The sequence below is a fragment of the Oncorhynchus mykiss genome, chromosome 4 (assembly GCF_013265735.2).
Source record: "Oncorhynchus mykiss isolate Arlee chromosome 4, USDA_OmykA_1.1, whole genome shotgun sequence".
Classification (NCBI taxonomy): Eukaryota; Metazoa; Chordata; class Actinopteri; order Salmoniformes; family Salmonidae; genus Oncorhynchus; species Oncorhynchus mykiss.
In genome coordinates, this window is record NC_048568.1 from 11,954,247 (window position 1) to 11,975,357 (window position 21,111).

At 43.9% G+C, this 21,111-nt stretch overlaps 1 protein-coding gene across 5 annotated transcripts; it reads left to right on the forward strand.

Annotated features, from left to right (window-relative positions):
• The first annotated feature begins 333 nt into the window (after nucleotides 1-333).
• On the forward strand, nucleotides 334-20,182 carry LOC110522091 (SUMO specific peptidase 6). Of its 5 annotated transcripts, none has more exons than XM_021600192.2 (24): nucleotides 334-589; nucleotides 3,172-3,265; nucleotides 3,741-3,807; nucleotides 4,433-4,548; nucleotides 4,688-4,843; nucleotides 5,150-5,170; nucleotides 5,672-5,751; nucleotides 11,295-11,395; nucleotides 11,986-12,427; nucleotides 12,781-13,031; nucleotides 14,267-14,404; nucleotides 14,576-14,609; nucleotides 14,922-15,110; nucleotides 15,335-15,519; nucleotides 15,686-15,846; nucleotides 16,021-16,137; nucleotides 16,314-16,436; nucleotides 16,628-16,720; nucleotides 17,200-17,570; nucleotides 17,724-17,815; nucleotides 17,905-17,993; nucleotides 18,152-18,220; nucleotides 18,374-18,524; nucleotides 18,947-20,182. In XM_021600192.2, the coding sequence occupies exons 1-24, from the start codon at nucleotides 562-564 to the stop codon at nucleotides 19,178-19,180; spliced, it is 3,402 nt and encodes a 1,133-aa protein (XP_021455867.2). In that variant the 5' UTR covers nucleotides 334-561; the 3' UTR covers nucleotides 19,181-20,182. The 5 variants fall into 5 exon arrangements, with proteins under 5 accessions (XP_021455867.2, XP_021455866.2, XP_021455868.2 ...); XM_021600191.2 differs by having other exon boundaries at nucleotides 339-589; nucleotides 14,907-15,110; XM_021600193.2 differs by lacking the exon at nucleotides 5,150-5,170 and having other exon boundaries at nucleotides 342-589; nucleotides 14,907-15,110.
• The last annotated feature ends 929 nt before the right edge of the window (nucleotides 20,183-21,111 follow it).

Below are 21,111 nucleotides of genomic sequence, written 5' to 3' on the forward strand. Positions count from 1 at the left end.
GTTATGCGAACACTGCTGAATAGTAGGGATGGGAAGATAGCTTTTTTCTTGTCTTCGTCAATGCATCATATTTTGTCACTTCGCACATAAGCACTTAGTTTCACGCAGCTTATCACGGTAGATGATTGTAACCGTGGTTCAACTTACTTGCAGTTGTTTAACCAACCCTTACATTCACAGGCCGAATAATACTACAATGAGGCAACAGCCGAAGTAGACCCACATGTACTATTTTGATAAATGTTTTTACCTAGCACCGCTGAGTAATAGGCAAATCAATAACGTTGGGCTTTTCTAGCAAATTATTCTTGCCCCATTTACAACTAGCTAGGTACTTTGTAACAATCGAATGGGCACAATGTGTGGTAGAGCTAGCACAATTATTCTGAGACCATTACGGTACATTTGGCAACTTAACTGTTTGTTGGCTGAAAAAAAGGTAATCGACACATTCTGCGTTGTGCGTAGAACCACAAAAGCCAACTCGCGAGCCCTCTGCGAGACTGGGTCGCTGGTGAGCAGCAAACACCATCTGAAAGAGAAAGAGAACATGGAATAAACATGGCACACAACATAAGCTTTTTTGAAGGTAAAGTGATACTTTAAAAAAACATAGGTAATTGTAAAGGCAAGGCGGCAATGTTTGTTAGCGATCGCATTCCCGTGTCTCTAAATGAGACGTCGGATCCAGCGCGCGTGCCTCAAATTTGGTGTCAATCCTGTTCGAGAGCGCTAGCAATTAGCTAGCGAGCTAAAGTGAGCTATTCCCTGCGGAACTAGCTGGCTACATTTATTCACATAACTTACATCTGAAGCTACATTGTTCACCGTGAATGGACATTTCAGAAACAAAAACGACATAATGGGCACGATTAAAATGGAATTATCCGAGTCACGTTGCTTTACTGAACGCCGTCTGTATTTATGCTAGCTACTAAGCTAGCTAGCCCGTGTATGTCTGACTAGCTACCTAGAAGCTAGCTGACTACCTACTAGCTAAACTAACTACCCTCAAATGTAGGAAATGGGACACGGTTTTACTGACATAAGTTTGCGCAGTATTTTACAGGAGTAATTTGTTTACATAAATTATAGCTTGCTGTGCCGTGGGGTGAAGTTGTAACTTACTTGTGGACGTATGTACTGTAGATAATGGTCAAGATTGAACAGTCAGACAGCAAGGCCTAGCTGGCTAACGTTAGCTACCTAGACATAATTGTTGACAGGCCTTCATGTCAGCTATACTTTTACATGTCCTTTTGTTTTTCATTTGATAATATTTAACAGTGGATCAACCTAACGTTATTTGTTGGTTAGCAATAAAGTTGACGTTAGTTATAAACAATACATTATTTCTGCTTTTCAAGGTCTTAAAGCTCAGAGAATGTTTGTCAGTTTCCATTTCAGACAGCGCATAACAAAGTAGCTAGTCTGATGGTGTTCATGTAAATAGCCAGCAACCCAATAAGGACAAACCATATGCGTTATAATATGCATGCTTATATCAAAGTGCTAACTAGCTCAAAAACAAGGAAGGGAACACTTCTGTAAGCACCATGCCAGTGTGGAATGTGGTGTCTCCAAATTCAGTGTGTTGGGGGTGGGGGAGTTGAGGCTATAGGTATAGCTACGGTATATCATCTGCACATAACTCTTAACAAGACCAACACTTTAAATATATTTTGCTGTTAACACTCGTAGTCATGACCAATTAAGTAAGTAATAGGCCTAAGTTAGTCATTGCCTGTGCCACAGATTGTGGGGCAAGGAAGTAGTTAATGAGGACAGTATGCAACCCAAAGGCATATTGATAAAGGCAACCCCTGGAATAACTTTGTTTATTAGTTATTTATATACTATATTACTAGCTTTATAGACAGATTCTAAAGGGAGTCTAAATATAATTCTAGAAAACTAAAAAAAAAAAAACATGAACATCTTCAATTATAAATAACTGTAAGTGCCTACAGTGGGTCAGCTAAGTGGGAAATATCTTGCTGTACCTAGCATGGGCTGTCTTGCTGCAGTCTGTCTGGCAACAGTGCCCACAGTGTTGAGAAGGGAACAAAACTGCAGTGACTGTGTCATTGAGCCATGGGTTTGAACCACTGAGCCAGACTCAAAGCAATCCTTCAACTGCTGTGCCTATCTATGACTGACCAGCCTCATTAATTTAGACTACTGATGGTGTTATGAAGAAGGTGGGCTAACACATGTAGGGTGGAAGCCTTGATTTCATAACACTGTAAGGATAGCCTACAGTGTTAAGAAATCATAGCTAGTCGGGTGAAAATGGAACGAGCTCAGTGGTCAAGCCATGACCTAATTATCTAGGCTACAGTTGGTGTACTAAGATCCGGTATAGATACATTTCTAACTGTTAGCCTAAACACTTACAGTGACAGTTTTTGACAGCAAAATATAGACCCTTTGGCTAACTGCCACATCCACAGCTTCACTGCGTACCCTGCTGCTGTGCCACATAGTATTTATTGGAAAACATTTTAAGTGCTTCCTTGAAATGGTTTCCTACAGTGGTGAAATGTCTATCCTCAGATATTGATATGGAGAGGCCTACAGTTATGTGATTGCACAAAACACACCTACTCAAAGCATCATGCAAATAACTTTTTGTAAAATACCGCCATCCAAAATCTGTTTTTGTCGTCTCTAAACCAGCTATTGTGATTGTCGTGAGATATTACGACTCCACCGTGTCTCATTTTCGAGCAGCATGGTGCTACGCCTCTAAGCCTGTTACACATTTATGATGAGAGTCACCATAGGAAATGAGTCTTGTCGTCCACAGAGAGGGGGGAGTAGCTCCTTGGCAAACACCTGCTCTGTTGTCAGTTGCCGCTGTGTCTCTGCTTATAGTTTTATCGCAGACACGATTTAAGCTTTATTCATCAAAGAACATAAAACAGGTTTTCAGTTATTTCTTTGTTGACTATTTGGCTTCATCTTAACATCAGATTCATTATCTAGTTTTAGGATTACTCATGAATCGAAGTTCTCTTTGATGATTTGAATTATGCATGTGGTGCTAATACAAGCAGTGTTGAAATGATTACTGCAACTCCTAGAAGTGCACATGATCGTTTCAACTGATGCCCTCACTTTCCCGTCGTATAACTGAACTCATGCAAGTTGTGGTTTATTATATTCAAGCTCTGGATAGATCAGAGGCCAGGCGAGATGGAGGGTACAAGCAGAACTGGAGCTTTTCTCTTTCTGAAGGCAGTGAAGAGGAGAGGAGACATGAGTAAGCATTTCTCCTCCGGACCTCATTTCAGCACTCAGCATCGCTGCATTGCATCAATTTCACCCTGCCACCCGCCGTATCCACCAGACTGACAGACCCAAAGATTCTTTCTGTTCTGTTTATTAGTATTCCCACCTGAGAGCCTCCCTGCCACCAGCTTAATATACAGATATGGCCACATGCACACACACTGTCTGCATGCAGAGTCTGTTTTGTAATAGAAGTGTGTAGACTGTAGAAGTGTTTTACACCAGGGATACAAACTGACAGTGATGTTACTGTAAAACTACATGTATCACAGAGTCATGCGGTTACATATGACATCATATGACATTGTAATTCAATAATTGATGTAATCCAGTAACTTAAGGAAGTACCCAATATGTTTATCCAATGGTTTGAGCTAAGTGGACATAAAACCAAGGCATTATCTAACCACGCTCTTCCACCCCTTTTTCTCTTCTTTTTTCCTAAGCTGCACATCGGTGGTGACGACGAAGGAGATGGATGGACAGCAGCACTCATCCCCAGAGGGGCAGAAGGTACTGTAGGCCACCTCCCTCACTAAGGAAAGCCTTATCTTGCACCCCTCCGCATTACTCGCATTTATGGCATTGTTGCTCGCAGCATGCTACAGGCTTTCTGCTCTGTCCTGTTGGTGCCCTCTGCCGTTCTCTCACCTCTCTCCCTTTTTATATGTCCTTATTCTTTTCTGTCTAATTCTTTCTTTCTCTCCTTTCTTTTTCTTTCTCTCCCACTCTGTCAAATCTTGTATGGCAAAGCCATCCAGAGGACTCCAGCTTTGTACCAGTAAAATGTTTTGCGCTGCTGCTGGTGAAAAGTTAATGTTGTGACATTTTGATGCCAACTGCACTGTTAAAATCCACAGAACATTTAATCCGATGAAATTTATTGTGAATGTGATATTATTTTGGGGGTATTATTACTAAATAGTCAAAACCTGTTTCTCTTGTCTCAACTGAACAGTGAATACAAAACATCAGCTCAGTGCTGTTTTTGCCATAACTTTACCGGGTCGTATCAGCGTTTAATGCAGCATCACTCAGGCATATACTGTATGCTCTCAGCAGAAATGCACTGCAACATACTTTATGTAATCAGATCCTCTTTGTTAATTCTCTTCTTTGTTGTCTCTCTCTCCACCAGTCCCCCGCTCTTAGGCACTTCTCTTCTGCGGATCCCCTGAAAACATACGAAAACAGGCCAAATACAAATAATCACATAAGGGCTCTAAACAAACTAGGAACTGGCAAGAGGCTAAGGTATGGCACATCATTGTTGCTAGTATCTCTCCTGTCCAAGTTGGAACGTTTTGATGACAATGGCAAATATCATAATGAACCAATTCGACCTGTATTCAGTGAAACCCGGCGGATGTTGTTTCTCTGCTTTCCTCTCTAGTGAAATCCCATACCCGGTAGCAACGACGTCACCAATGCCGAACAGAACAGACTATTTAATCGGTAGCCCAACAACGCCTCAAGGGGTCGTTCTACAGGGGAGACACTTTCAGCACACCCACCATGTTCCTGCTGCAATGAGGAAACCTGTCCAAAGGTATGAGCCCTCACGGAAGTCACACTCTAGTCATACTGCATAACAAAGCATTGAAAGCGACTCTGTGGTTTTGTATGTCGGGAACGCTTGATTTCTCCCAAGTTGTCAGGTAGGGCTGCATCTCCAGTCGATCGACGAGAGAACATGTTACTCTCCCTTTTTATGTAAGGGTTTGATCAATTCCGTTTGGCTAATTGCCATCAAGTTGGAGGTGCAGCCCATTTATTCACGGATCATCACCATTATTGTGTTAGACTTGATTGTATTGGTAGACGAGACTTACTCTCTCCATTTTCCTTTCTTAAGCAACCTTGACTTAAAGGAAAGGTAAGACATTGAACCCAGTGGATTTTCTCAGCCATGCTTTGTGCTGCAACCACTTGTAGTGAGCTGAATGGTCTGATCTCTTTGTCCTGTTCTGACTTTGCATTTCATGTCATGCTGTAGTCAAAGCAGTGGTGCTTGTGCCTATGTGCGTTTGTAATTTTTAGCTAACCTAATACCCTGCTCAACCTGCATCCACCCACCTTTGGTCTGGATCTGTAGGGCACTGACTGAAGTCTGTTTGCATGGAATATCCCATGTCATGTGTTTCATCATAGCCTTACTCCATTGTGAAATAGCTTCATTAGTGCTCCTACACTTCATATTGCATATTTTGCTTATCTCCAATGATCCACTGCGGATTTGAGTTGTTTACCTCATTTATGGCTGTTGACAAACAAAGTATTTGTTTTAAATGGCTGTGCTTCTGACCAGAGTCATAGATTTAGACATATCTAGATATATGGCTGTGCTTCTGACCAAACTGTGCCCTTTTTCCCGCAGAAAAGAGTACAGCACCACCCAGCAGCAGATCCAGCCAGTAGAAGTAGAGAGCATCATTCTCACCTGTCCAGAGAGCCCAGGTACTTTCACTGTGCCCTTACATTCAATGTATTTCAGGGTTTCCGTTATGAAAATGTGGCGCCGGACATTTGACCGGCAGCAATTTACAGGACATTTGAGTAATGTACCGGACCCATGTGCACCGTAACCTGATTAGGGTGTCCAATCACCGTTCTCAGAATGACAGAAGTCACATTTTAGATTATGGTAGATAATCTTCCCGGAATATGCAAGTTGAGGATGAAATGACGTGTCCTTGAGGATGTTCGAAGAACTGTCCACATTTATATTTTCCTCAGATGACAAAATTAGTAACGAGTAGCAAAATTGCTAGCTTATGTTTTGGCGGAACGCCAGTTTCAAGTTTGGAGAAGAACGTTTCACTGTAAAAAATGCACCTTTTATAATAAAGCATTCCATGCATCATCACATTTGCAGACTTATGTAAGATAGCCTACTATTCCCATTGATCATCATTCAGATGTTTCTACAACTTGACTGGAGTCACCTGTGGTGTATTCAATTGATTGGACATGATTTAGAGAAGGCACACACCTTGTCTATATAAGGTCCCACAATTATAAGTGCATGTCAGAGCAAAAACCAAACCATGAGGTTGAAGAAAGTGTCCGTAGAGCTCCGAGACAGGATTGTGTCGAGACACAGATCTGGTAAAGGGTACAACAAAAAATTCTGCAACATTGAAGGTCCCCAAGAACACAGTGGCCTCCATCATTCGTAAATGGAAAAGTTTGGAACCACCAAGACTCTTCCTAGAGCTGGCTGCTCTGCCAAATTGAGAAATCGGGGGAGAAGGGCCTTGGTCAGGGAAGTGACCAAGAACCCGATGGTCACTCTGACAGAGCTCCAGAGTTCATCTGTGGAGATGGGAGAACCTCCCAGAAGAACAACCATCTCTGCAGCACTCCACCAATCAGGCCTTTATGGTAGAGTGGACAGACGGAAGCCACTTCTCAGTAAAAAGCACAACAGCCCACCAAGAGTTTGCCAAAAGGCACCGAAAGGGCTCTCAGACCATGAGAAACAAAATTCTCTGGTCTGTTGAAACCAAGATTGAACTCTTTGGCCTGAATGCCAATCACCACACCTGGAAGAAACCTAGCACCATCCCTACAGTGAAGCATGGTGGTGGTGGCAGCATCATGCTGTGGGTATGTTTTTCAGTGGCAGGTACAGGGAGACCAGTCAGGATCGAGGGAAAGAAGAACTGAGCAAAGTACAGAGAGATCCTTGACGTAAACCTGCTCCAGAGCACTTAGGACCTCAGACTGGGGCGAACGTTCACCTTCCAACAGGACAACGACCTTAAGCACACAGCCAAAACAGTCTCTGAATGTCCTTGAGTGGCCCAGCCAGAGCCCGGACTTGAACCTGATTGAACATCTCTGTAGAGACCTGAAAATAGCTGTGCAGCAACGTTCCCCATCAAACCTGACAGCACTTGAGAGGAACTACAGAGAAGAATGGGAGAAACTCCCCAAATACAGGTGTGCCAAGCTTGTAGTGTCATACCCAAGAAGACTCGCTGCCAAAGATGCTTCAACAAAGTACTGAGTAAAGGGTCTGAATACTTATGTAAATGTAATATTTCACTACATTTTTTTTACATTAGCAAAAATGTTCAAACCTGTTTTTGCCTTGACATAGGGTTTTCTGTTTAGATTGAGGGGAAAAAAAACATTTTATCAATTTTAGAATAAGGCCGCATCGTAACAAAATGTGGAAAATGTCAAGGGGTCTGAATACACTATATCTGTGACCAACAGATGCGTATCTGTATACCAAGTCATCCATAGATTAGGGCCTAATCAATTTATTTAAATTGACCGATTTCCTTATATGAACTGTAACTCAGTAAAATCATAGAAATGGACTATATTTTTGTTCAGTGTCGCTACTTAATTGTTTGAAACCTGAACGTTTTACTACATATTATGGAGACATGTTTCATCTAGCTTCAAAGTAGCCTAGGCAAATTCTGACCATATCCGTGGAGGCAATTCTTTTATACAGACATCCATATAGCCTACTGCCTTGAGCGTATTGCTGCGCTAAAAAGAGTTAAGAAATTATAGTTTATCAACATTTTAAGCTAAATGTTCTGATATGTTGCAGATTCATTGCTTCAACTTTTTTTTGTTTGTTAATGTTGCCCAAGCTTACTGGTTATATGAATTTGGGATCTATCGTCCCATAGCCTGTTTGGGCTATTTGTTTCTCGACAAGCTGACCAATAGAATAGGTAGACTTTTCTACAACGGGGGATAGTAGATTGGCATAGGCTCATATGCGGCACGTCTTCAAGGCTAGGGGAAGCTAAGTCTTCCCTTAGTAAACTGAATTAAATTGGCAAAATTATATAGCCTAATTAGCCTACTCCTGTCGATACATAAATAAAGACCATATGTCAAAATAGGTTACTAAAGCATGATTTGGTCACAGAGGATCATTAGCTTCTCCTAGCCGTAAAAAAAAAGACACCTTTTGGATTTTTAAGAATCGCATTGCAACCCGCGCAATTTTGGCAGCGTACACTGCAAATACCAAATAGATGGTTGTTGAGTTGTGACTGTCAGTGAAAAGTACAGACGCCCAGCCAGGCACATCACAATATTTCTACATTCAATCACAAGAAAACATAGCCATTTTCTTTCCAAACTATTGCTGTAAAGAGATGACAATGAAAATACTAATCTGTCTTTTAGTTGAGAGAACCACAGGCCTATAGCCTATCATATTGGAACCAGCGGAGAGCAATAGCCATATCCCTGGTGCACACTGCACATTTTCACTCTATCATTGTTGGGTCAGTGCCACTTAAAAGTTTGTTTTTGGACAATAATTACCTCCTCCAGTTTAGATGGACGTCATATTCTAGTTGTGTATCCCCTTCTCATAGGCCTATTATATGGACAAGAAATGTTTTGATTGTTTGTTAGTGTTAGAGTAGCCTACCCTGTCATTTGTTTTATTTAACAAGATTCTGCTAATGTCTCCAGTCATATAAAGTTCAGTAGAATCGCAAGAAATGTGTTTCACGTGCAAAGAAAGAAGAAACGTACACGATATGGCCTATAGCCCAGGCCTCTACGCTATACGCGCTCAGCCATTCATTGAACTGTCTTTTTTTGCGAACAGTGATCGAGTTATATTATTACCCTAAATTTTGACTATCCAATCTACTCATCACATTACGGAACAAGATGCACTTGAGCTCAATTTCGAGTCTCATAGGAAAGGCTCTGAATACTTATGTAAATTAAGCATTTCTGGTTTTTACTTTTAATAAATTTGCAAAACTTTCTAAAAACCAGTCTTTGCTTTGTCATTATGGGGTATTGTGTGTAGATACGGATTTATTTATTTATTGAATCCATTTTTAGAATAAGGGTGTAACGATTTTTTTTGTTGGAAAAAGTCAAGGGGTTGCATTATTTTCCGAATGCACTGTATATACAAAAGTATGCAAACACCCCTTCAAGTGAGTGAAGTTTTGCTATTTCAGCCCCACCTGTTGCTGATAAGATAAAAAAAAGAAATTGTACACAACCATGCAATCTCCATAGACAAACATTGGCAGTAGAATGGCCTCAATGAAGAACTCAGGGACTTTCAACGTGGTACCGTCATAGGATGCCACCTTTCCAACAAGTAATTTAGTCAAATTTCTGCCCTGCTAGAGCTGCCCCGGTCGACTGTAATGGGCGCAGCGCGTAAAAAATGTATTTCATCGGTTGCAACTCTCACTATTGAGTTTCAAACTGCCTCTTCAAGCAACGTCCGCACAGTAACTTTTAGTCGGGAGCTTCGTGAAATGAGTTTCCCTGGCCAAGCAGCTGCACACAAGCCTAAGATCACCATGCGCAATGCCAAGTGTTGGCTGGAGTCATGTAAAGCTCACCATCATTGGACTCTGGAGCAGTGGAAATGCATTCTCTGGAGTGATGAATCACTCTTCACCATCTGGCAGTCCGACGGATGAATCTGGGTTTGGCAGATGCCAGGAGATTCACTACCTGCCCGACTGCATAGTGCCAACTGTAAAGTTTGGTGGATGAGGCATAATGGTCTGGGGCTGTTTTTCATGGGTCGTGCTAGCTCCCTTAGTTCCAGTGAAGAGATCTTAACGCTACAATATACAATGACATTCTAGACAATTCTGTGCTTCCAACTTTGTTGCAACAGTTTGGGGAAGGCCCTTTCCTGTATCAGAATTGATATTGGCTGGAACTGGAACACGCTGTCGTAAACATCAATCCAGAGCATTTCAAACATGCTCAATGGGTGACATGTCTACTAGAAATTGTGTACAGATCCTTGCTACATGGGGCCGTGCATTATCCTGTTTAAACTTGCGGGAATGGCAGCGGAGGAATGGCACGACAATGGGCCTCAGGATCTCGGCACGGTATCTCTGTGCATTCAAGTAGCCATTGCAGTTGTGTTTGTTGTCCTTAGCTTATGCCTGCCCATATCATAACCCAACCGCCACCGTGGGGCACTCTGTTCACAACATTGACATTAGAAAACCGCTCGCCCACATGATGCCATACACTCAGTCTGCCATCCGGTACAGTTGAAACCAGGACTAATCCGTGAAGAGCACACTTCTGCAGCATGCCAGTGGCAATCAAAGGTGAGCAATTGCCCACTGAACTCGGCTATGATGCCAAACTGCGGTCCGGTCAAGACACTGGTGAGGATGACGAGCACGCAGATGAGCTTCCATGAAATGGTTTCTGGCAGTTTGTTCAGAAATTCTTTGGGTTGTGCAAACCCACAGATTCATCAGCTGTCTGGGTGGCTGGTCTCAGAGGATCCCACAGGTGAAGACTGATGTTGAGGTCCTGTGGTAGGGTGGTTATACGTTGTGATGCCGGTTGGACGTACTGCCAAATTATATAAAACAATAAGGTGGCTTATGGTAGAGGAAAGAATGTTAAATTCTCTGGCAACAGGTCTAGTGGACAATTCATGCAGCCAAAATCATGATTTCCTCTAGATAATGTTTGTGACACAAATGTAAAGTATCTAGGTGGTAGAGGGTGTCTGGATGTGGCTTTGCAGCCTCACTCTCTGGCAGTGAAGGCTGTAGGGTCTGCGGGGCAGCAGATCTGGGCTGAGCCTCCTGCCTGTGTCTGCCAGAGGGGGATTGCAGCAGGCCTCGCAGATTAATCCGCCCGCAAAGCTCCTCTGAGAGGAAGGAGAGAGAGCGAGCCTGTCGGTCACAAATGAGCATGGGGAGGAAAGCAGCACACGCAGGCAGTCAGGCTAATAAAGCACACTGTGCCCGGCCAGCCAACTCCTGCACAGCGAAATATTATGGGAGTGATGATGATCACATGTGGTGCAGCAAGGTGACCTTGGAACATTGGAAGACTGCATCCGTATGAAACTTTTCCCCAAGGGTCATTTTTTCCACTCTGGCAATTTTTGTTTGTGTTGAAGATGAGGCTGGTTCTCAGCCAGTTGTTACTGCACACTGTATATGACAGATAAGTCATATTTTTCCTCTCCATGTTATCTTTTGTTTCCTTTTTAGCCAATGACAACTCGAGCATCAAACGGCGTGTCCAGCAGCACAGTCGGAGAGCCTCGGCGGAGGGCTGTTGTAGCTTTCCCTCGCAGGTTCAGATCGAGGAGGTAGGAGTCATAGCTTATACACTTTGTCATCTCAGAGTAGGAGTGCTGATCTAGGATCAGTTTTTACTTTTACATTATAATGGATATGTTAATATGTTAATATGTTAATATGGACAGGGGAGGCTGATCCTAAGTCAGCACTCCTACTCTGAGATGCTTTATGTATAGGCCAGGCCCTGAAGGTCGAAAAGGACCTGTGCCTGCTTAGTAAGTGCATGTCTCTGTGTTCATCTAGATTTGACTGTTTAGTGTTTACCATGCAGCCTTTCCATATGAGAGGACTCTGACCCTGCTGGGCTGGAGTGGCAGCTACTCCCCTCTGGGCCTTTCTCTCAGGCCTTGCTAGTCAACTATCAAACCATCCAGCCTGCTCCTTCCTGTCTGAGTCATACCTTTAGTGTTGAGCCAGAGAGGAATAAATACCTGACTAGAAAGAAGCATGTTTATCAGTTGCACTCAGTTGACCATTTCAACCCAAAAGGGCAGACGGGTTTTAAGACGATACCCCTGACAGATAGTGTTGAGAAGAAAATCTAAGTATTTGAATGTATCTTCTGCTGAAATTAAATTGTCTCTTGTCTTTTCTGCAGGCCCTACATCCAAACGTTGTGTGCGGGAAGTGTAGCAAATCCAGTGACAACAGCACCATGTGTGAACACTGTGGGAACCCCTTGGCGTTGGAGGCCCCCCACCTCCACCACCCCCCTGCAGCCCAGCCTACGTCCCCCACGCCCAGACCCCCCATCCGACCCCATACCCACCAGCACCCCTCCCCAGGAGCCAACAATCTACAGCTGAGGAAGAACAGCTTCTACGGTTCGGCCTCGACCTTGAGGGCGCCGCCGCTGCGCATAGACACTGTGATGAACCCGCCCATCCCGGTACGCATTACCACCCGGGCCGGCCTGTTACTGCCACACAACGGGAGACCCGTGGGGGCTGGGCTAGTGGGGAGCTGCTGCGCCGGGAAAGTCGCCGCCAACAAAGGCAGGAGGACGGCGGCCGCCAAGCTACACAAGATCAACGACCCCAGTAAGTCTACTGATCCATCCCGACCTGCTAAGTACTCACTTCTTGCATCTCTCTACGGTGGTTATTGTCAGAGTTTAACTCAGGGCTTTACATTGTGTAAGGTAGTGCAGGAAGTTTTCATTTAACCTGGCAGTACAGAATGTTCTTGCTAGTAAACCACACACCTCACAACCAGTAGCACCTGTCTGTATATCTTACCTCTCTCACACAAGGTCACATTTGTTTGCAAACGAAGGCCACTTTTCCAAAATCGAAATTTCCTGCTCTTCTTGAAAGAATACATTCAACTATGGTGGAGCGAGTGACTCATTCTCAGTCATGAAATGTCTGTAATGTGTGTGTGTGTGTTCCAGTCGTGCTGTCCAGTGACGACGATGAGGAGGATGAAGCTGACGACGGCAGCACTGGTAGCGTCAACAGGCTGGACAGCGTCTCCCCGCTGCCCGCTGACTCGGCCCACTCCTCGCCAGCGCCCTCCGGAGGCAGGGTCGAGGCGGCAGTGAAGAGTAGCGCAGGAGAGGAGCAGGAGGAGATCACCTCTGATTTCTTCTCCGATGTCGACAGCAGAATCTCGCTACCCAAAAGGAACCGAATGAAAGATCAGGTGTGTGTCCGCTTCTTTGAAATACACTGAGCGTACAAAACATTAAGGACACCTGCTCTTTCCGTGACACAGGCTGACTAGGTGAATCCAGGTGACAGTTGTGATCACTTATTGATGCCACTTGTTAAATCCACTTCAATCTGTGTATTTGAAGGGGAGTAGAAAGGTTGAAGAAGGATTTCTAAGCCTTGAGACATGGATTATGTATGTGTGCCATTCAGAGGGTGAATGGGCAAGACTAACGATTGAAGTGCCTTTGAACGGGGTATGGTAGTAGGTGCCAGGCGCACCGGTTTGTGTCAAGAACTGCAACGCTGCTGGGTTTTTTACGCTCAACAATTTCCTGTGTGTATCAAGAATGGTCCACCACCCAAAGGATATCCAGCCGCCAACTTGACACAACTGTTGGAGTCAATGGAGTCAACATGTGCCAGGATCCGTGTGGAACGCTTTCGACACCTTGTAGAGCCCATGCCCCGACGAATTCAGGCTGTTCTGAGGGCTGGGGGGGAGACAAGTCAATATTAGGAAGGTGTTCCTGTTGTTTGGTGTACTCTGTATACATTTTAAAGGATTTAATTTTTTTTTATTCAGACTGGGATAGCATGAAATGAGTCGTGTCGGGGGCTGGGATTTGTACCCATGTTGTGGTAGTGTATATGTGCTGCAAGCGGCTGCGTTATATGCTGCACCAGCCTCTGTGTATAGGATATAGGACTTGTGTGGATACGTAATGAAATGTTGTTGATCCCTCAAGGATGTTTCCGCAGTTCTCCTCTCAAAGGCTGGCCACATTTAGTACACGGGCCCAGCTATAGTGAGCCAGTCTGATAGTGAGCTGTTTTGGAACATTTCAGTTTGGATTTATTGACCCCGTCTGTCAGAATGTCCTTGAGAACTCAATGTTCCTGATCTGCTCTCTCAAGGTAACATTGTGAGTTGTTTTGCTTGGCAGCAAATTATATTACTGAGTGTTTCTTTGTTCACTAATATAGTCCCACTCCCAATGGCCAAAAACCTCCTAATTTACTTTTTGTGTGTTCAGGATTGTTTTCCTTTTAGAAACATACCGCTCGTGACATTTAGCTTTCAAATGAATTAGGCAGCTGAATCTAAATGACCAGTTGAGGAAGAATCTGATATTGTTGGCAAGACGAGTACTGTACATGATTGGTCGCTAAGAGGAATGAATGATATGAAGCGGCAGATTTCAAGGCTGACCGTGTGTTTTTCAGTTTGGAAACCAAATACCTGACGACTCTACACCCAGGAAAAAACAGAAGACCTCCCCCTACAAGCTGGACAGCATCATCCTGGACTGTAGGAGCGTGAGAGTAGGAACTCTTCGCAGGATGGTGACCAAACCTGTCATTGTAAGTACTCCGCTCCTGTACTCTGTTGTCTCTCTGTACAGACACTCAGTCGTGCTTATCAAAAATCTTGCCAAAAACAATAGCCTATAGCAATATGGTCAAAGCTGAAATTATTTCTACTAATTGTCTTACTGACAGAATGTACCATTCAACTATCTCTTTGTCTTTCAGTTTACGGGCGATTACATTCAACTTGAAACTGAAGGTGAGAGACATAAGAACATAAAATGTCTTACGCATTTTTTCCCCTTTGCTCTTCAATGACAAAATGTTGTAGATGCGTTATACTCACACTCTTGTACAATATGAAGTGAAGGGTGGCATAATTCCAATGCATTTCCCAAAATTCCCATGTTTTTTAGAAATCGTAGTTGAAGGATTCCGAATTTCCTGCTTATTCCCTCCTGTTTCAGGGAATCTTCCAACCAGGATTTCTGGACAGCCTGGGAATTGTGGAAACGTTACTGAAATTCTGCAAACCTAACGGCATGTGATGTTCTAGTGCTTTGTATCCCAGGCCCTGAAGTGGATTCTCTGGAGAAGGTGCGTCTGCAAGCGTCTGGGCTTATCAGCTGTGAGTGGTGCAGCGTGAGGAAGCTACCCGTGCTCTTCTTCCAGACCACCCAAGAGGAATGTCTGCGGCTTCGCACCCAGCTCAAGATGACCCGCGATAAGGGAGGCCTGTGGTACGACTGTGCCAGCAACGGTGAGGACTGCCAATCCATAAGTGAAGCATCCTTGCCAGTTGTAACATCAGTAGTCTGTAAAATAGATGGATGAATGTGTTTTTTGTTTACCAAACTTGTCAACGTTGTCCCCCTGTTTTGGAGAATAATTTTCTATGATATATTTTTTTTTGCTAAATCAAGTCTGTGACCTCACGGTCTACAAAATGTCAATAAGTCTTATTGTTCTCCCTACTCTCCCCAGACTCTGACGAGAAGTACATCGTGCTGATCTTTGAGAACGGGCTGTCGTTGCACGAGCAGATGATTCTAGAGGAGATTCTACAGGAGATCGGCCGAGTCAACAAACTCAACGAGTTCCCCACTAAACTGCCGTTTGATGAAGCTAACATCAGATTGGTCAACTACAACAAAGCAACAAAAGAGAAGGTGGGCTTTATCTAAATGGAAGATTAGCATCTTGGAGCCTTTTGAGACTAGCTAACAAAATATGTGTTGCCGGTGTTGCCTTTCCTTGGCTTCAGGTTTTCAACAAACAGTCTCTTTTTAAACAATCCCTTGACCATGATATTTTGGTTGCATCACTTTCTTGTAGGTAAAGAATAATAACAACAACAATTGCGGTAAAGCCAACAACACACCGCCACCAACAGTGCGGACACGCATGGCCACACGGCAGCAGACCAGCACGTTCTTTGATGAGGAAGACGATGACATGGCTGAGCTCCAACCCACCTTCACTGGACCAATCGTAAAGTACGAGGGTTATCTATCTCCTACACCTGGGTCATGTTCAAGAAAATGGGCTGAAATGGGAAGGGGCTAACACTCATTTTCTGTTGCAAACCATTTCACTTCGGTGTGCCTTGTCCTCCTAAGTATCATTCTAAAGTGTTTGTTCCTAATGGTAATTGGATGGTTGTGTTGTAGGTTGATGGTGTACCCACCTCCTCCAGCCAAGGGGGGCATGTCGGTGACTAACGAAGACCTCCACTGCCTTAACGATGGAGAGTTCCTAAACGACGTCATCATAGACTTTTATTTAAAGTTAGTGGCTTTCGCGTTCCGTTGTATATTTCCCATTGTTGTTTTTTGAAGTCACATTCTAGGTTTGATTTTCTATAGGAACACAAAGTGCCTGCGTTTGTGGTATACTGGGAATTTTGCCAACCCTACAAGGGGAGTGGATTAACTGTTTTTCTATGTGTGCATCTTCCCTTTAGATATTTGGTTTTGGAGAAGTTGAAAAAAGAAGACTCACAAAGGAGTCACGTGTTCAGCTCCTTCTTTTACAAGAGGCTCAACCAAAGAGAGAGGAGAAACATCCCAGACACCACCAACCTAACGTGAGTCTCCTCTCCTCTGCCCAGAGCGGCCCAACATTTCCCAGATCTATATGTGCTGTTTTGCCAACTCATTTGGTCATTATCACGGCAAACATTGTTTTAGTTGTCAAGACGGCACAAACTGATGCGGGACCAGGCAAGGGGAACACATTTCAGACAGAGTTCAGTAAACCATGTCTCTTGTTTGCCAGGATCCAGAAGAGGAAGCACAATCGGGTGAAGACGTGGACCCGACATGTAGACCTGTTCCAGAAGGACTTCATCTTTGTTCCCATTAACGAGTCGTGAGTGCTGCTCAATACCCATGCCTGCGGCCAAATTACATCCTATTCCCTATGTAGTGCACTATATTTGAGCGGAGCCCGACTATATAAGGAAGGGAAAGGGGATATCTAGTCAGTTGCACAACTGAATGCATTCAACCCAAATGGATCAGAGCGGTGAGGGGGGCTGCCTTAATCAACGCCTATGTCATCAGTGCCCAGGGAGCAGTTGTTGTGGGGGTTAACTGCCTTGCTCACGGGCAGAACGGCAGATTTTTCCACCTTGCCGGGATTTGAACAAGCAACCTTTCGGTTACTGTCCCAACACTCTAACCTCTAGGCTACCTGCCATTTGAGATGTGAATTTCAACATGAAAATTAATTGACTGTTTTCTTGTCTCAAGTGCAATGATGAAGGTGAACAGACTGATGCAAAATAATAGACAAAGATGGTAGACCGAATTGTCTCTTAACCAAACCCATTGCTGTATGTGTTTCAGAGCCCACTGGTACTTGGCAGTGATCTGCTTCCCAGGTCTTCAGGGCCCTCAGTATGTGGCCAACCCCCTATACCAGGCCGCGGAGTCAGCACCAGGGCCAACACAGGCTGCCCCCCAGGGCAGCCCCCCTGACCACTGCCGGCCCCTGTCTCCAGAGCCAGACCACTTTGAGCCTCTGTCCCCAGACAGAGAGGAACCCGTGGCCCCCTCAGAGAAGCTGTCCCTCAGTGCCACCGAGGCCTCCTCAGGGGGACACTCTCACAGCGAGCAGCCAAAGGGTGTGTCCACCTGTCCCAATGGGGGCCAAGAGCCTCCTAAGACCTCTGGAGCCAGGGTGAATGGACAGGTCAGCGCCCAGCCACAGTACACAGGTAAGCCACAGGCAGACGTCACTACTTGCAAGTAGCATTTCATTGCACTGTGTACAATATATCCTGCGCATATGGCAAATCAACTGCGATTTCTTGGAAACTGATGGGAAATGAATCTGTGATTCATTGGCCTTTTTTAATTATGTTTTGCAGATGGTCTGCACAGAATCAGTGTATGTTATGGATCAGGAGGTGGCAATGGTGATGACACCCATACCTTTTCAGATGATCAAAGCTCCTGCCAGGTAACGGTGGAATTTGCTTCTCTGTTTGGTGACATTTCCAAGGAAGTTAAATGGATGTTATGTGTCATGTTGTTTTTCCTTTTGTCTAGGATGAGTGCAGTGAGGATGGTGCACTTGCTGAGGACCCGGTTACCCCTGAGAGCTCAGAGTGTACCTCCAAACCCACCATCTGTAAACAGTGAGTAGGAGAGGATGTTCTACTTGTGCCAGTAGATGGCGATATTGCTCTCCTGACACCGTTGTGGCTAGTGTGATTTGAGGTGATTGTCCATTCATATTTACCTCAGAATCACAATGTTTAAGCATTTGCTGAGTGATTTTTGTTTGTTTTCTCAGGCCCTGCATTCTCATCATGGACTCATTACGTGGCCCTGCCAGATCTTCAGTCGTTAAAACATTACGAGAGTAAGTCAATTCTTTCATACTGTTCTGTATATATTTAGTTTGCCTAATTTGTACATCATCTAAGTATTACACGCATTGGCGCACCAAAGCAAACCTTCCCAAGCCATTTATATTTAGTGTTTTTGTTTGTGTGATTTGCGTGTGTAACTGCAGGTACCTGGAGGTGGAGTGGGAGGTGAGGAAAGGAAGTCAGAGGAGTTTTGGGAAGGATCAGATGAAGGGCTCCAACCCGCGTGTGCCTCAGCAAGATAACTTCAGCGACTGTGGAGTCTACATCCTGCAGTATGTGGAGAGCTTCTTTGAGGTGAGAGCATAGGCTGAAGGCAAAGCGGCTCTGTTCAAAAGTAGTGCACTATATAGGGAATAGGGTGTGGTTTTTAGAATGCACACAGCGAGAAATACAACAAGTGCAGTGTATAAAATAACAGACACCTGGGGCCATATAATGAGATGTGGTCCGTTTTCATTTTCTATTGGTTGTATTTTTAGATGACCAATGTTTACCGAATTGATTTACTGTAACAACTACTGATAGCTGACTCTGCTAGCCAGAAGTGAATCCCAAATACGGATACCAGCTACCGTTTTAAAGCAATCGCACCAAACCAGGCTTTTATCGACTCTTGATTTTGAAGCTCATTTTCTACCTTACAACACTCCAAAAATAGATAGGACATTGCTTAGGAGCGAATCCATAATAATTACATTTTTCTGCCCTCTATTCAGAGTCCACTTGCCAGCTTTCATCTCCCCGTGAACCTGGCGGAATGGTTCCTGCAGCAACGGATGAAGACTAAACGCGAGGAGATCAAGGAGCTCATTCGAAAGATCCAATCCCAACAGAAGAAGGAGGCGGGCCAGAGCTCAGCCAAAGGCTCACCTGGAGAACCGGAGGTGGGAGGAGAGGATACAGAGGAAGGTGTAGAGATACAGATTCAGAACTTTCCCGTCAGCCCCTGAGGTGCATTGTCTGGTCTGACACGACTACCTACCTACTCTCTTTTACTTTGACATGACGGTCCTATCTATCGGGTGGGGCTCCCGCTGCCTGGCCAAGCCTGGAGGTCGGTCCGTCTGCCTTCCTGCTGCCAGGGCCTGATTACATGCTGCTGGATTACCCCCCCCCCCCCCCCCATTATTTCCTAACTGTCCTATTCCTTCCATTTACAACAAAACAAAACATTTTACATTTGTATTGAATAAAACGTGTACATATGCTGGATGTTTTTGCTGCCTTTGAGATTTACTGTTTTTGATGCCGTGCTATACATGGATGATCATCATCCATATCTGTTTTCTTCATAGATGTTCTTTTTTTCGGGTGCAGAATATACTGTTCCGCTCTTGTATCATATTTTTTATGCATCTGACTGAGTTGTGTAGAGAACTTGCTGTTATTTGTCATTTATAGCCATACCGGTCTGGAAGAAAGTATAATTTTCAAAATCCCAGTACCTCTCATGAATTGCTTAGCCAGTGCTTGTTAAAGGCCCAGTGCAGTCAAAAACATGATTATCCTGTGTTTCATATATTTCTCCACACTAGGTTGGACTAATACTAAATGATAATACTGTATAATGCCCTTTTAGTGTAATAGCTGTTTGATGGGATGAAGACATCACAGCTAGTTTACCATTTTTCCCTCCCCACTCGGACCCCTCCCATATAGTCCTAGCTAAATTCTTGCCTGAGAAATTGGTCTTTGCTAAGAAGCTATTTGTTGCTTTTTGACCAAAACAATCACAGTAAGGTACTTACTTGTTTCCCAGATATGATTTGATATTGAGATAAAAATGGCTGCATTGAACCTTTTTAAGTCTCTATGTGAGTGGATGGATCTTGAGCATTAAACACAGAGATGCAAGAGCACATAATTTGCCTTAGTTTTTATAACATACTGTTTGTCAGCCTTCTTCCTTCAGTTGTTGTTGGTTTTCCTCTGCATAAAACATGAGTTGAGTGCACCTTTCTTTAGTAAAATATTTGGGACACTGTTACTGTAATAGAATTCATGTAATTCCATGAGATATCATCCCATATTCAATATCGCTGTTGTAGAAGTGCATTTGTGCCTGGTTTCATCATCTGGTCGCCCGGGGTTGATAGGATGAAAAGATGGTCGTCTAGATCTGCCTGTCCTCTATTGTTTGAACAAATGACTGCTATTATCCATCATTATCTAGGGATGATTGGATCTTGTTATTAATACAGCGATATACAGTTAGTTGATCTTCCTTTGCTCAAAATGTTTTATTTTTTATTAGCCTAGCTCAAAAAGTTTCATTTACAGGTAACTGCCAAAATAAAGGAAACACCAACATAGTATCTAAATAGGGCGTTGGGTCACCATGAGCCGCCAGTGCACCCAGAATGGCTTTAATGCACCTTGGCATAGATTCTACAAGTGTGAAACTGAGGGATGCACCAACATTCTTCCACGCGGAATTCCATCATTTGGTGTTTCGTTGATGGTGGTGGAAACCACTGTCCAGGCTCCGCTCCAGAATCTCCCATAAGTGGTAAATTTGGTTGAGATCTGATCCCAGTTTTTAAAAGATCTGGATAAAATCTATCTGGATTTCACCTATCGGATAGTATCACATGAAATGAATAGAACAAGAGTCCCCATTCAAGTCAATGATTTGTCCGTTCTATTCTATTTCTATGTATTTTATCCTATCCAATAGGCAAAATCCAGATAAATAACTTTAAACTGGGCCCTTATGACTGAGACAAAGTCAATGAGATATCTTCTAGCCATGCTAGCTAAAATAATGGGCAACTTGGCATTTTTATACTTGACCCTAAGCATGATGGGATGTTTTACTTGCACAATGAACTCGGGAACCACACCTATGTGGAAGCACCTGCTTTCAATATACTTTGTATCC

What these genes read in the sequence shown, in the direction of transcription:
- LOC110522091 (XM_021600191.2), top strand. Translation starts at nt 562, where the DNA reads ATGGCACACAACATAAGCTTTTTTGAAG. An exon ending in CGCAGGTTCAGATCGAGGAG is followed by an intron (nt 11,396 to 11,985) that starts GTAGGAGTCATA and finishes TCTTTTCTGCAG; the next exon opens with GCCCTACATCCAAACGTTGT. An exon ending in TTCACTGGACCAATCGTAAA is followed by an intron (nt 15,847 to 16,020) that starts GTACGAGGGTTA and finishes GTTGTGTTGTAG; the next exon opens with GTTGATGGTGTACCCACCTC.